This window comes from Astyanax mexicanus, chromosome 13 (genome assembly GCF_023375975.1).
Source record: "Astyanax mexicanus isolate ESR-SI-001 chromosome 13, AstMex3_surface, whole genome shotgun sequence".
Taxonomy (NCBI): Eukaryota; Metazoa; Chordata; class Actinopteri; order Characiformes; family Acestrorhamphidae; genus Astyanax; species Astyanax mexicanus.
In genome coordinates, this window is record NC_064420.1 from 49,564,684 (window position 1) to 49,580,329 (window position 15,646).

Below are 15,646 nucleotides of genomic sequence, written 5' to 3' on the forward strand. Positions count from 1 at the left end.
GTGTTAATCAGACAGAGAAGCACCAGGAATCCTTATTCTCAGAACACTCACCAACTCTGTCCAAAAGTTCAACAAACACACACACACACACACACACACACACACACACACACACACACACACACACACACACACACACACACTCTGTTCTGTCTGTGTTCAGTGTGCCTTACTTTAAAATGAATGAGACTGTCTTTATAATTGATGTAGAACAATCAGCCATAACTACTGGCCTCTGCAAACCCACCCACATCCACCCAAACCCATTAAGATACACCTAGTTCTTTTTAAAGAGTCTCGAATTCTTAAGTTTGTCCATTTTTCCTGCTTTTAACTAATACACTTACTGCTGCCTGCTTTATATCCACCCCTGACCCCTAGGATCCACAAGGACCAGATCATCAGTGGTTTTAATATTATGGCTGGTCTGATTGGGGGATAAGAAGTTTTGCCATAACAATAACAGAAACTCAGGCCTTGGTAAAACTCGTGCTGCAGCGACACCAAGCGGCTAGTCTGTGAACTGCACGTTAAACAAACTACAGCCTGACTCGTGCTTACATCTCGTTCTGCACAAAAGGTTTAAAAACACTCATTATATAAATATATATATATTTTTTTATCATTATTTTATTATTATTCTTTTTTTTAAATAAAAACATGGATTTAGATTTATTTTAACTTGTTAAGTTTTTAAACACTAAATATCTAATAATATATCATTTTAATTTAATCATATGTAATTTAATAGCAAATAATATGATGTTATAATACATTATGATTATTATTATTATTATTATTATTATTGTTATTATTAGTAGTAGTAGTAGTAGTAGTAGTAGAAGTTGTATTATGACAATTTCCAATTTCCCTCATTTAAACAATACATTTGTTATTAATGTATCATGAAATAATATATTATTTTGTACTGTCTACTATCTGTAAAAAAACATCACACACAAAGAAAACTCTCTTATTACAAGATTACAAGAGTAAATAAAATGCTGTATTACATACAGTCTTAATATTTTTTTTATATTAATATTTTATTTGATCTATTTTATGGTGTTTTTAGCTTTAAACATTATTAAACAATAACAAGATACTCACATCCATCATTTCTCAGGCCTCCATTGAGAATTTACGCATGTGTTGCCATTATATATTATATATTTATTTATAACAGGAGGTTTAAAAAAATCCCTAATATCAGAAACAATTCGATTAGATATTTTTGTTTTCGTTTCCAAATCATTACATCTAAAATAGACAATATATCAAATATATCAATCCATATGATACTCTTTTTTTATTTTGTTTCAATAACGGAGTTTAAATAAATAAATACTATTTTTTTTACTCTGTATACATATACCCATGAAACACAGGAAAAAAAAATCCCAGATGTTAGATCATCATTATAAAACAGATCACAATAGCAGAAAAACGTTCTATTTTTCTGTATTAATGCTACTTTAAGATTGGATAAGTTAATTAGACAGATTAGTTAAATAGATAGGAAAGCTTAGTTTTATTATATAATATAAAAGTTTAAAATATATTCTAAAAGTTTATTTAATGTATTGTTATAATAACAAATTCTATACTTAAGCGTAAAAGAGATGAGACAGTGCTAGACAATATTAGCCAATCATAGCGCTGGAGGCGCACCGTGCTAGCCAATCAGCGGGCTGTACGCTGGGAGCAGATCTGTAGATGATGTGTGAGGGCAGGCTGTGTGGGGGTATGATGTGTAGATCTGCGCAGGCGCTGTGCGGCAGACCCGTGACGTTTTATTTTCAGTTTATTTCTGGGCTCTGTCGCTGTGTGAACCCGAAGCTGCGCTAATACTCGGTTAATTGCTGTTATTTACTGTTATTTACAGTTATTTACTGTTAATATCAGGGATATTCCGCTTCACTCCGTTTATTTAATGTTAGTTTATCTGTATTTGTGAGGAGCTGCCTGTATTTCACGTGAGTCGCATGTGGGCTCAGTCTCGCGCTGCGGGTGAGTATGATCAGATTAATCAAATTAATCAGATTAATCAGATTACTGCATTAATTATCTCTGTGCAGAGAAGACTATACAAATTCTTTTTTAATGTATTAGTGTGATTTAATTAATGCAGGAGTAAAAACAGCTCCAAAAATAATACATTATTATCATTAAAAACGCTTTAAAACATTTAAACATCTACTAAACTAGTTTAAAATTAAAATTAGGTTAAAAGACAGCGAAATTAGAGATTCCTAATAACATTTCTTAATGCTGTTTAATGTAAAAAAAAAAAGTAAATAGAATTTATTTAATGATTTAAATTACCTTACAAAGCAATTATTATTATTATTATTATTATTATTATTATTATTATTATTAGTAGTAGTAGTATTAGTATTAGTAGTAATAGTAGTAGTAGTAGTAGTAGTAATAGTAGTAGCAGCAGCAGCAGTAGTATTAGTAGTAGTAGTAGTAGTAGTAATAGTAGTAGTATTAGTAGTAGTAGTAGTAGTAGTAATAGTAGTAGTAGTAGTAGTAGTAGTAGTAGTAATAGTAGTAGCAGCAGCAGCAGTAGTATTAGTAGTAGTATTAGTAGTAGTAGTAGTAGTAATAGTAGTAGCAGCAGCAGTAGTAGTATTAGTAGTATAAGCAGTAGTAACAGTACTATTAGTATTAGTAATATTTGTTGTAATAGTAGAGGTGATAGTAGTATTAGTGGTAACAGCAGTAGTACTTGTAATAGTAGTATTAAAAGCAGTAGTAGTAGTTTTAGTAGTAGTTTTAGTATAAGTAGCAATAGTAACAACAGTAGTAGTAGTAGTAGTAGTAGTAATAGTAGTAGTATTACTCATATTAATTGTTTTTAATGCTTTATTATCACTTTAATGTTCTATAAGCAGAATGTAATTTAAACTCTTATTCTTCTTTTATTATTTGCTAAATTTCTATTGCATATTCTAAAAACAAGCTCCTAAAGCCTCGAGCTCCTAAAAGGTTATACATTTAATAAACTAGCTATTTTAAACTTTTAAAAAGCTAAATATTTTAGTAGAAGTTTCAGTAGTGTTGGTATTATTATTATTATTATTATTATTATTATTATTGTTAATATTATTTGAATGCTTACTTAAAATATATTAAATAAATGTATATTTTACCTACTGTAAAAAAGATTATAAAATTATTAATATTAACATTTTTTAAACCTTTTTTGTTATTTTATTATTGTTTATATTGTTTAGTACTTTAGTACTCAAACAGTACTCGCACCGCTGGTTTACAATATAAAAACCTCTCTAATCTCTCTAAACATAAATGATTATAGTTCTGACACACTGTTATACTACAGCTCTGAGGAAGTTCTGGAATTAAACATGTTTTAATTATTACAAGAAATACATACAGAGGGTTCTTAGCAAAAATGTGTAGTCCCAAATGAATTTTTAAAGATTTGTATGCTGATAAATCATTGTGAAAAATCAGATAAATCAGTAGATCTGAATGACTGGAATTTCGTGATCCCCTTATCCTGCAGACAATCAGCTAAAACAAGTTCTGACTTTTTAGGTTTGGCTTCTTTAGCACTAGTATTACTCACTGGAGCTACTAGGCTAATGCAGATATTATATATTTTATTTTTTATAACATTTCAACTTTCCAACATTTAGACGTAATGTATCGGCTGTATGAATATGCAAAAATGCTTAATTTTGTAATGCCCTTTTTATGCATTTTTTTAACAATGGTGGGTTCCAATAACAGGTAACACAAGTGACATTTATTAGGAAAAATGTTGTTTTGAATGATGACTAGCAGGAATACAGCTGGTAGACTGTTTTAGGTGTTCTTAGTTGGTATGTAACAGTCAGTATAGTTAAAAAGCTTTTAAAAATACCTTATTTAACAATATATAACCTGATGTTTTGGTGTCTGAATTCTGGCTTCTTTAGCTTTGCACTGGAGATACAAGGCTAATCTTGTTAACAAGTAATGGAAGCTCACACTCCATCTATTAGCATGGCGCTAACTACATGAGCCCAAATCATATTGACTTAACTTTAACGTTGTAAGATCCTACTATAAACATGGACTACATCTGATTTAACAGACGCTGCTACTGTTTTTTAGCCATTATATATATATACTCACAGCAAGTAGAAAGTAGAAAGTAGACAGTTACTCCACCAAAAGCGGGATTCATTCTTTTAATACTCTTCATTTGAGAAAGAAACCATGAATGAGCCTAATGGCTGGATGAATAGAAGGATGGATGGATGGATAGATAGATAGGAGAACATGATGCCAAGATGCATGAAAACTGTGATTAAAAACCATCAGGGTTATTCCACCAAATATTGATTATTTCTGAACTCTTAAATCTTTATGAATATGAACTTGTTTTCTTTGCATTATTTGAGGTCTAAAAGCTCTGTTTGTTGTTTGTTATTTCAGCCATTTCTCATTTTCTGTAAATAAATGCTCTAAATGAGAATATTTTTATTTGTAATTTGGGAGAAATGTTGTCTGTAGTTTATAGAACAAAACAACTGAATTGGTCTCTTTATTTTTCCAGAGCTGTTTATTTTGTGTCTTTACTAATGTTCTGGTAAATCTCTGCTTTAAAACTGCATTAAAGCGACAATATGTCAAAATTGTCTCTCATAATTTCGTATGAAATAAAACAGAATAATAATTAGTCAAATGAGTCAAACTGTTATGATTGTAATATTAAGTGAATCTCTGGTTTAGTTTCCAATAGGCGATAATGTTGAAAATGCTGAAAACTAGAATGTGTAATGTGGATAGTTTGATGTTAGTATATGGAGTTACTTTACCAAAATATCAAAGTTTTTAGTGATTTAAATGGTTTAAACCCTTAACAGGACAATATTTTAGGAAATTTTCTGCCTGATATTACACACCTAAATCTTTATATATATATATATTTCTATTCAAACATTACATAAAAAAAGTTTCATGTTCGATACTAAACATTTTTAGCAGTTCTAATTGTAATTGTAATTTTAGTATAAATTATTAAAAAAAAAAAAGGTAAGTAAATCTGCAACTTTAATCTGGCCTCTAAACCTTTAGTTTCATTATGTTTGTCTAGTTTTTATATGTCTATTTTCAAGCCTGCAGAATTTGTGTTGATTCTGTTACTGATCTGGAATTATTATTAATTATTAAGTGGAGTAGAGAGAAAACAGACCTCAAATTTGAGTGTAAATATTTTGTTTTTACTACAGAAAAAGGGGTTTTGTATCATCTACACTGGTAGTCCTTATACGGGACAAGGCGTTATTAGGGGTTAACAGTTTAACAGACTTGAAATAAACCTATAATTCACTCATACCATCTCTTTCTCTTCTTTCTCTCTCTCCCTCTCTCTCTCTGTCTCTCTCTTTCTCTCTATCTTTTATTTAGCACTGATTAACAGACCCGCCGGCAGCATGAGGGAGTCATGTGAATGCTGAGGATGAGGCAGGAGCAGCTGGCAGGACAGAGGAACAGGCGAGGCTCCACCCAGCCCCAAAACCCCTTCATCCGCCCGGCCAGAGATGAACAGCACCACCCAGCCCCCGCACACCGTCAGCAGAGACACGGCGGTCGGCTACGTCCTGGTGCCTTTCTTCTCCATCACCCTGATCGGGATCATCGTAGCAGCGGTAGGTGGCGATTTGACTCCTGATGATCACATGACTCGGTTTATATCCCCTGTTTATCACTGTGTACAGGCGGCTCTGCAGTTACGTGTGAGTGGGTGGAGAGGTGGGGGTTAAGGTGGAGAATGCTGTATCACATGATGGAGTGACTCCAGCGAGTAACTGAATTGAAGGGAGGAGAAGGACGCTTTTATATTCTGTTCTCAGGACAAGTGTTCATTTATTCACAAGTCTTTTTCCTGTTAAACATGAGGACTTTTATTAGAAACACATGGCGATGTGTGGAATATTAAATATTATATACACTCACTGACAAAAACTGCACTTTTTAGCAGTTTTAGAGCACAAAAATTGATTGTGGTGCCGGACAGTTCTGGTGGAAACAGGAGAGTTGAGGTGCACATTGAATTCTGCCGTGATTTGATCAGCCGTGGTTTTATGTGTTTTGGATACAATCCGGGTTAGCACCCGAACATCCCTTTCAGACAGCTTCCTCCTACAGCGTCCACAGTTAATCCTGTTGGATGTGGTTGGTCCTTCTTGATGGTATGCTGACATTACCCTGGATACAGTGGCTCTTGATGCATCACAAAGACTTGCTGTCTTGGTCACAGATGCTCCAGCAAGACGTGCACCAACAATTTGTCCTCTTTTGAACTCTGGTATGTCACCCATAATGTTGTGTGCATTGCAATATTTAGAGCAGAACTGTGCTCTTACCCTGCTAATTGAACCTTCACACTCTGCTCTTACTGGTGCAATGTGCAATTAATGACGATTGGACACCAGGCTGCTCCAATTTATCCATGAAACCTCCCACACTAAAATGATGACAGGTGTTTCTGTTTTATTGTCCAACCCCTGTATATTTGGTATATTTGCAAACAATTCATTTATTCCTTCAGTTGTACCCGCTGTAAATGGTAATTCAGAAATTAATGATGGAGTTCTTGTTTTGCAGGTGATGTACCTGAGGAGGAAACAAAGGTAAATATTTCTCCAACACTTCCACCACCACCATCCATCACTCCTTAGATCTACAAAAATTAGAATATCATAAAAAAATTACTTTATTTCAGTAATTCAGTTGAAAATGTGGAACTCGTATATTATTTAGATGTATTAAACACACAGAGTGATCTATTTTAAGTGTTTTTTTAATGTTGATGATTATGGCTTACAGCCAATAAAAACTCAGAAAGCTATTATATTATATAAGACCAATAGGTACTTTTGGCAGTGTGGGCAGTGTGCCAAGTCCTGCTGGAAAATGAAATCCTGACTTTGGACTTGATATAACACAGTGGACCAACACCAGCAGATGACATGTCTCTCCAAACCATCACTGATTGGTTGAAACTTTACTCTAGACCTCGAGCAGTTTGGACTGTGTGTCTCTCCACTCTTCCTCCAGACTCTGCTCCCTTGATTTACTTTAAATTAAATGTAAAATTGACTGATGATCAGTGATGGTTTGGAGAGTCATGTCTGTCATCTGCTGGTGTTGATCCACTGTGTTTTATTATCAAGTCTAAAGTCAGTGCAGTTTTGTTTTCCCACAAAATTTTACAGCACTTCATATCTTACAGCTTCCCTCTGCTACTGACAACTTTTATGTAGATGCAGATTTCATTTTCCAGCAGGACTTGGCACACTGCCCACACTGCCAAAAGTACCAATTGGTCTTATTATATAATATTCTAACTTTCTGAGCCACTGATTTTTGGGTTTTCATTGGCTGTAAGCTTCATAATCATCAATAAGAAAAGAAATAAACGCTTAAAACAGATCAGTCTGTGTTTAATACATCTATATAATATATGAGTTTCACATTTTAAACTGAATTGAAAGTCCCTGTAGAAGAGAAGTATTGCCAATAGATTAGGACTCTGTATGCTTAATACCAGGTGTGAGCTGTAAAGTGGTATAAACCCCCAGTATTGAGACACTGTGTAGAAGAGGAACTATGTAATCTAGAATTATGGAGCTCCATCCAGTACTTTATTATGGGATGAGTTAGAAATTTGGAGATGACGCAGGGTTGTGATAATTTTAGACAACATCTTGACCTCACTACCTCTCACTACACTCTTTTCTCTGAAAGCTCAGTTTACAGAAGTTTATGACAGTAAATCAGGAAAGTGTATGATCATAAATCCGTCAGAGAAACAGGAAAACGTTACGTCACATTTAACCGTCATCGTAAAATAGAGAAACAGCAAGTTGAGCAAATGTTCCGCTAAACCAAGAGCGGCTCATTTACGAGAGGAATCCTCTCAGTGGAAAACAAACTGACTGATTTTACCCAGTATGAATCTGCACAGTGTGTAGTTTAACTGTATGTGAGTTTAATAATGTGACATTAACATGTGTAGTATGATTCTAATCCAGTATGAATCTACAGTTTGTGTGCGGTTGTGTTAAATTACAGTAATAAATCTACATGGATTTTAATCCAGTATGAATCTGCAATCCGTGTGGTTTTATCAAACTGACCATAGAAAGGATAGACTAATTTAAATCCAGTATGAATCTGCAGAGTGTGTACGGGTTTTACTGTCTGAGAGTTTTAATTGTGGTGTTGTTTAAATCCAGTATGAATCTGCAGTGTATCTCAGAGTTTTAACTGTGGAGTTGTTTTAATCCAGTATGAATCTGCAGTGTGTGTATACAGGTTTAATTGCCTGAGAGTTTTAATTGTGGAGTTGTTTTAATCCAGTATGAAGCTGTAGTGTGTGTGGATGTTTAATAGTGTGACAGTACACTTGTAGAGTGGTTCAAATTCAGTATGAATCTGCAATTTGTGAGGTATTAACAATCTGACCATAGTAAAAGTAGAGTGATTTAAATCCAGTATGAATCTGCAGAGTGTGTACGGGTTTAACTGTCTGAGAGTTTTAATTGTGGTGTTGTTTTAATCCAGTATGACTCTGCAGTGTATCTCAGAGTTTTAATTGTGGAGTTGTTTTAATCCAGTATGAATCTGCAGTGTGTGAACGGGTTTAACTGTATGATCATTTTTATTGTGTAGTTATTTTAATCACTTTCTGATTCCTTATGTGACTTCAGTATTCACAGTATTTACAATGTAGATGCAAAGAAAACAAGTTCGTATTCATAAAGTTTTAAGAGTTTAGAAATCAATATTTGGTGGAATAAACCTGGTTTTTAATCACAGTTTTTTTTATGCATTTTGGCATCATGTTCTCCTCCACCAGTCTTACACACTGCTTTTGGATAACTTTATGCTGGTTGTATAACTTTCAGTGGTTGTATACCACAAAATATCTGTTTTTGTACATAAAATCAAATAATTGTTATAAGCAGCCTAATACCTCTAATATCCCTTTAATATCAGTAATGAATATTAATAAACTCACAGGCAGTTCTGCAGTGCTAATCCAGCTTAGGGTAAATCGATGTAAATTTGGTCAGTTAAATGTTTATTAATAGTAATGCAGCTTTGTATGAGTGATTAAATGGTTTAATGGTTTAAATGGTTTAATCTTAATCTTTTCCAGGATTGACAGACTGCGGCACCAGCTGCTCCCAGTTTACACCTATGACCCGTCGGAGGAGCTGAACGAGGCGGAGCAAGAGACGCTGTGGAAGGAGGAGGACACCAAGGTATCACGTCACAGTAGAAATACCTAGAATTCTATACTGTGATGTGTTTAAAAATTAAAATATTTTTTTTTAAATGACATTCAATTTAAAGTCAATCTTAAGGCAGAAATCAATTTTCGTTTCACATATGCAATGAAATGTTCTGATAATTGACTGAAATGTCAAACATATAAAACTTGTAAAATTTTTATATATAGGTAAGAATTGAGATGTTTGGCCCTATTGTAGGGTGTAAGATAGCAATGAGCATAAAATTTTCATATATATATATATATATATATATATATATATATATATATATATATATATATATATATATATATATATATATATCAGAATATAGCTTTACCTAAAATATATGACGATAACAATTCAACTGTACATGTAAAATATACTTACATTCGAGGATCACTGATAAATATATTTTTTGTCGTGTTTATGCACCATTTAAAAAACATTTTCCAACATCTCTTAGCCTTTAAGACTGATATATCTGATATACCTGTTCTATGCTGATACAAAGGCTGCTTTGTATCGCACCTTATTTATAAAGCAGTTATAAAGCAGATGAAACACTCCTTATAACTTCTGCATGAAGGGGCGGGGCTAATCTGATGAAGGATAAATAGGCTTATATGGAAATGTGTATTTTGTGACCTTACAAATAGCAGTACATTTAAATCAAGCTGTTGTTGTAACATAATTTCTATATATGGACAATACAATCTAGAAATATTACTAGTATTTAATATTTTTTTATCCTAATTTCACCCCAATTTACACGGCCAATTACCCAACCCACTCATTTGGACTCCCCCTATCACTAGTGATGCCACAGCAACACCAGGAGGATGGAGACTAGCAGCCTTGTGCTGATCCACATCATCCTAGGAGTGATGAGGGGAAAGAGAGAGCGCCATCTACTGTACTGTACCCACCCAGAGAGAGAGCAAGGCCAACTGTGCTCTCTCGGGGCTCCGACAGCTGATGGCAAGCTGCATGACCGGGATTCTAACCAGCAATCTCCCGATCATTGTGGCAGCACCTTAGTCTGCCGGACCACTAAGAGCCCATATTATTGCAGAGTTCCTGCAGCTCCTTATGAAGTCTTAAAAATCATTTAAGGTTTTAAATAGTCTTAAATTTACTGTAAATTTGCTGTAAGTATTACATTTTCCGGCAGTGCGTTAAAGACAGTGAGAAAACAGATTGGCCGATCATAAACGTCTACTCTGGGGACAGAACTAATGTTAGCAGAGAGCTAACTAACATTAGTGGCAAGCTAGCTAACATATTAATTTAAAATGCTAACTTTAGCTAGCTAAAGCAAGCTAGCTATCATTACCAAGGATAGAACTAAGGTTAGCAGAGAGCTCGCTAACATTAGGGATGAGTTAGCTAACGAATTAACATTAGCAGCAAGCTAACTAACATTAGCAGCAAGCTAACTAACATTAGAAGCAAGCTAGCTAACATACTAAATTTAGCTAGCTTAAACGAGCTAGCTAACGTTACCAGGGATAGAAGTAAGGTTAGCGGAGAGCTAGCTAACATTAGTGGTGAGTTTGCTAACATACTAACGTCAGCGGAAAGTTAGCTATCGTTACCAGGGAGAGAGCTAAAGAAATTATGACTACATTTTTGGGTCTTGAATTATATTTATTGAGGTCTTAAAAAGGTCTTAAAAAGCCTTAAATTTTACCTGCATACGCAGGTAAAGGAATATTTAATAAATGTATAACAAGGAACAAACAAGGAGGACAGAATAAACTAACAGGGCATGGAACATAAACAAAGAAATAAACAAGGTAAAATAAACACAAAAATAAACAGGGAATAAACAAGGGCTATGACTGTGAACACAAACGCAGGAATGATAGAACAACATTGGTTAGTGCAAAGACCCACGAATACAGACTGAAACACAGAGCTATAAATAAACAGAAAACACACACGGGAGGTAGAAACACCTGGGGCTAGGGGCGGAGCTACAAATTACACACAGGTGAATGGAAAATTACTGGGGAACAACACAGAGGAGCACGGGTCACGTGGGGGTCACACACAGAGACATGAGAACAGACAGGAAACGGGGCAAAGATGTGACAGGTGGAATAACCCTGAATTAGTATTTTTTATGCTGTTGTATTATTTATAATTTAATTCGTTATGTCTTTGTGCAGGTGGTTCAGGGCTGGATGAAGAATTACCACCAGCGATTGCCTCTAATGAAGGACCTGAACGCCTGAGGAAGCAGAACTGAAACAGACTGGTGTAAAAATAACAGCGTTGAGCTGTGGAGCTCCGAAGAGCTTCTCTGGAGTGATGATGGAGCTCCATCCAACACTTCTGGTCCTTTGGGACGAGCTGGAGCAGCAGAACCTGACCTCACTGAAGCTCTTACTCTTGTGTGGCTGAATGCAATCAAATCCTTCTTACTACAATCTTCCAAAACCTAGAGTAAAGCCTTTTCAGAAGAGTAGAGGCTGTTAAATGCAGTAAATGGGTAAAAAATATACCTGCTAATACACTTTATTACAGAAGATACACTGGAAGAGCAGCTGTCTGCAAACTTTTGCACATTTTAGGACAATTCCCTGGACATAGATTTAATTATAATGGTAATGCTAAATGCTAATGGTAATGCTAATGGTGAAATACCATTCAAATGCATATTTATTCCAGGATTAAGCTTAATCTTGGTCCAGGAAATCAACCCAAATGTTGAAATTACAGCAAAAACATTATACCAGTAAGGCTAAGGCCCAATAACATTTCACCACTTAACCCTACTCCCCTGTTTTTAGGGTTTTCTGATTCGTATTAGGCTAAATAAGTAGTTTAGAGGAAGATTTAGAGCTACATGGTCCTTCAAACTGAGATTTTTAAAAGGAACACTCCAAACAAAAGGCTATAAGAAACACTGGCAAGATGGGGCCCAATAAATGACCAAAGGAACCCCAGTTTTTTTTATATTTTTCTTGTTGAAAATGTTTAAAACTACTATATTGCCAGAGTTTAATGTGTATTTTCAAAGTTTTATGGACATTCGGAGCATTAAAAAAATTGCTAGTAGTTCTCTTAGTCACTAGCTAACTAGATAACGTCCCCATTCCACCTTAAATTGTGCAACAGACAGCAGAGGCTGGAGTATTTAAGGTGGAACGGAAAAATTAAACAAAAATAAAAGCTAAAATAAAAAGCTTCCCATCACATAGGAATCAAGAAATATACAATATTATTGTATAATAATTAATTGTTGCACTACTTGCTCCACCCCACCTTTCTGAAGATATATAAGATAAAGCTCTAATGTAAACTAGCAGTTAATCAGCAGCAGCAGCTAGGTTGCTGAACTTTAGCGCTTCACTCCTATAACGCTATGTCTGTGTCGGGTTCTTGAAGGGTTTCCCAATCCTTAGGCAGAGAATTTGACCCCTTTACTTCATAACTCTGTTCCAATGAGAAGGGTTTCACTCGAAAAGAAGGGGAAGTGTTAAAAAAGGCTAAGCATTAGTCTGGATGACTTAACCTTAACCCTAATCTCTAATACTCGCTGCCTTAATAACCCAGCCACACACAGACCAGTGAATGTGAATGCTGTGAGACTCGAATGCTGAAATTACAGTATTTAAAATGCCCATCCCTTCTAGTGGCTGTGATAAATTAACACTCTATATGAAATTATTGCTCTTCAAAAGCATGTAACTGCATAATTATGCTATTTTTCAGCATAAAATTGTCTTAAAATGACAACAATTTTGTTTATCGCAATTATTTCTGGAGCAATATATCCCCCAAAAAAATAGTTACAGTGATTGTTGGCCTTGTTGAAGCATGATGTCGACTAAAAGTTGTTTTCTGATCGATATGAACGTCTCGTAATGAATATTCCTTTCAATCGGTTTGTTAGTAATCCAGTCAACGCAAATTCTAAAAAGTTGTTGCACTGTAAGTAAGTTAAATTTATTTATGTCACTTTTCAAACATTTTGCGTTGACCAAGCTGCGCTACCTGTAACTGTGCATGACTGATGAAGCAAATAAAACCAGAACAGCAAGCAATGAAACATGAAAAAGAAAACATAAGTCAATTTAAAAACATGTAATATTACCACAGTCTCTCGCTATTTGAATGCCAGTTTTTAGACCTGATTTAAAAACTGAGATTGAAGTGCCTTGGCAAATATTAGGTGGTAGGCTGTTCCATAGTCTCGGAGCATAAACTGCAGTCGCATCGTCATTTTTAAGTTTGTAAAAATGGTAAAAAAAGATAAAGAACTTCTTTAGAAGTTAGAAGATGAAGATTTATAATATATATATTTAATTCCTTTAGTTTTAGCGTCAATATAAAAGTGTTTTGATGGCATCTCACGAGTTTTGTGCTGTTAAAAACTACTTTTTCACACCTGCTTTGTGTTAAAATAAAAATGAACTTTTATTTATAAACAGACATAAAAGGAGTCTAAGGATAATCTTTTACACTCATTCTGCTGTGGTGGGGGGGCAAGTACGCAAAGGGGAGTCTGATTCTGACATAGAACTAGAATTAAGAATAATAATAAGTACTATTGCGATTATACCACTAAAAGATTTTGAGTTATAGAGGAGGAGATAATAGGATCTGTTTGGTTATAAAAACTCCACCAGTTAAAATAGTTCCATTGCTGCTCTGTTTGTAGCTGCGCTGTTTGGTTTGTAAGCGCTGCATCATTGCTAGGTTACCTGTATGTGTTGGAGTAATATGGTACATGGAGAGCTTCGGTCACAGTGCATTACCTGCTGATAACAGCACTCATAGAACACCTCTCAGCCAATCACATTGCAGGGTCGGAACTAACTGTTGTATAATTCAGCACAACACCGGGCAAAGCAACTCAAAATCAAACTCATAACTCAACATAGCTACCATTCTACCATCCAATTATTTATATGAAGTATAGAGAGACTCCACCCATGTATGCTGATGATGACCACAGGATGTAGTAGGAAGTTAACTAAACTGCAGTGTGAAACCAAAACATAACAAAGACACAAACCTTGTGAAAATGCCTGAGACATGCCAGAGTACTCTGGTTAAGAGTGTGCATGCAGTGAGTAATCTGATTTCTGAGCTCAGATTTATAATTAATTTTCTCACCCATTCAGCTGCTAGTCAGCTAGTGATGCTCAAACATAAGGAGGATAAAGACTATCACATGCCTCCTTCGACACATATAAAGTTGTAAAGTCAGACTCCGCCTCTTTTTGAGCTGCTGCTGATGCTGTAGCATTGCCGAGTAGCATCACAGCGCTAACACTCAGAGGAAAGCGCAGTGACTCGGTTCTGATACATCGGCTCACAGACGCAGCCTTGTGCTGATCTACATCACCTTAGGAGGAGTGATGAGGGGAAAGAAGAGCGCCATCTACTGTACTGTACCCACCCAGAGAGAGCAATGCCAATTGTGCTTTCTCAGGGCTCCGGCAGCTGATGGCAAGCTGCATGACCAGGATTCGAATCAGCGATTTCTCAACCATAGTGGCAGCGCCTAATTCAGATCTTTAGACCTTTTCTCCTATCTACGAAATCGGAGTATGCTGAGAGTATGCTGTTTGATGTATGACTACTTGAATAATCAGAAATGTACAGAAGTCTAAATGAATGTAAAATCACTCGCTGCATCCAGTGATTTCCTGAGATAACTCCACAGTCCCTGTTTTGTTTCCCAATTACATGAATGGTCAAGTATACATATACTCTATTTACCTGTAGGGGGCGCTAAAACTGTGAGATCTGATCCACAGCTGCACCACTTCACATCTCATTTGGCTTAAAGGAAGGGTCTGATGGAACACATAGTTGAAGATATATACAGTAGACACCACAGCTACCACCCTCAGAGTCCTGTAGAGGGAGCTGTTGCAGAGGCACAGATAGGAACAGCAGTAAGAAATGCAGGTGGTCATAATGTTTTGGCTCATTGGTGTGTATATTTGTATATACATTATAATATACTGTATTTTATTTGATTTGGTTTTACTTGGCAGTTTGTTTTCAGGATGTGAAGAAACTCAGGTTTCCACATTAAACCAGTTTAACCACTGCTCTGCTCACTTCCCATTACACACACACACACACACACCGGGGGACTTGTTACTGGGAGGTGTTTTACATGTGTGTTTAAAATATTGTTTACATGTGTATTAAGTAAACATTTTTTTGTTTACCTGTTGTTAATTTAGAGCATTGTCTGTTGTTTTTTTTACTGCATTATTGTGTGTGATTTATTATTATAAATGTAATGAAACTACCAGAATTTTCTTTCTTTTTTTATAAAGGACAACTACTAACTATTAACTTTATCTATAATG

At 35.2% G+C, this 15,646-nt stretch overlaps 2 protein-coding genes across 2 annotated transcripts in view; both read left to right on the top strand.

The window, feature by feature from the left end:
- Positions 1–15,646, top strand: part of LOC111191435 (suppressor of cytokine signaling 2) — a 202,678-nt gene that overhangs the window by 20,011 nt on the left and 167,021 nt on the right. The window lies entirely within an intron of this gene.
- smim29 (small integral membrane protein 29) lies at positions 1,769–15,585 on the top strand. The gene is made up of 5 exons (XM_022666438.2): positions 1,769–2,010; positions 5,428–5,669; positions 6,628–6,653; positions 9,188–9,293; positions 11,477–15,585. The coding sequence occupies exons 2-5, from the start codon at positions 5,562–5,564 to the stop codon at positions 11,540–11,542; spliced, it is 306 nt and encodes a 101-aa protein (XP_022522159.2). The 5' UTR covers positions 1,769–2,010; positions 5,428–5,561; the 3' UTR covers positions 11,543–15,585.

Excerpts from the sequence above, each read along its gene's own strand:
- smim29 (XM_022666438.2), top strand. The coding sequence starts at position 5,562 with ATGAACAGCACCACCCAGCCCCCGCACACCGTCAGCAGAGACACGGCG. Across the intron at positions 5,670-6,627 it reads TCGGGATCATCGTAGCAGCG|GTGATGTACCTGAGGAGGAA; the intron begins GTAGGTGGCGAT and ends CTTGTTTTGCAG. Across the intron at positions 6,654-9,187 it reads TACCTGAGGAGGAAACAAAG|GATTGACAGACTGCGGCACC; the intron begins GTAAATATTTCT and ends AATCTTTTCCAG.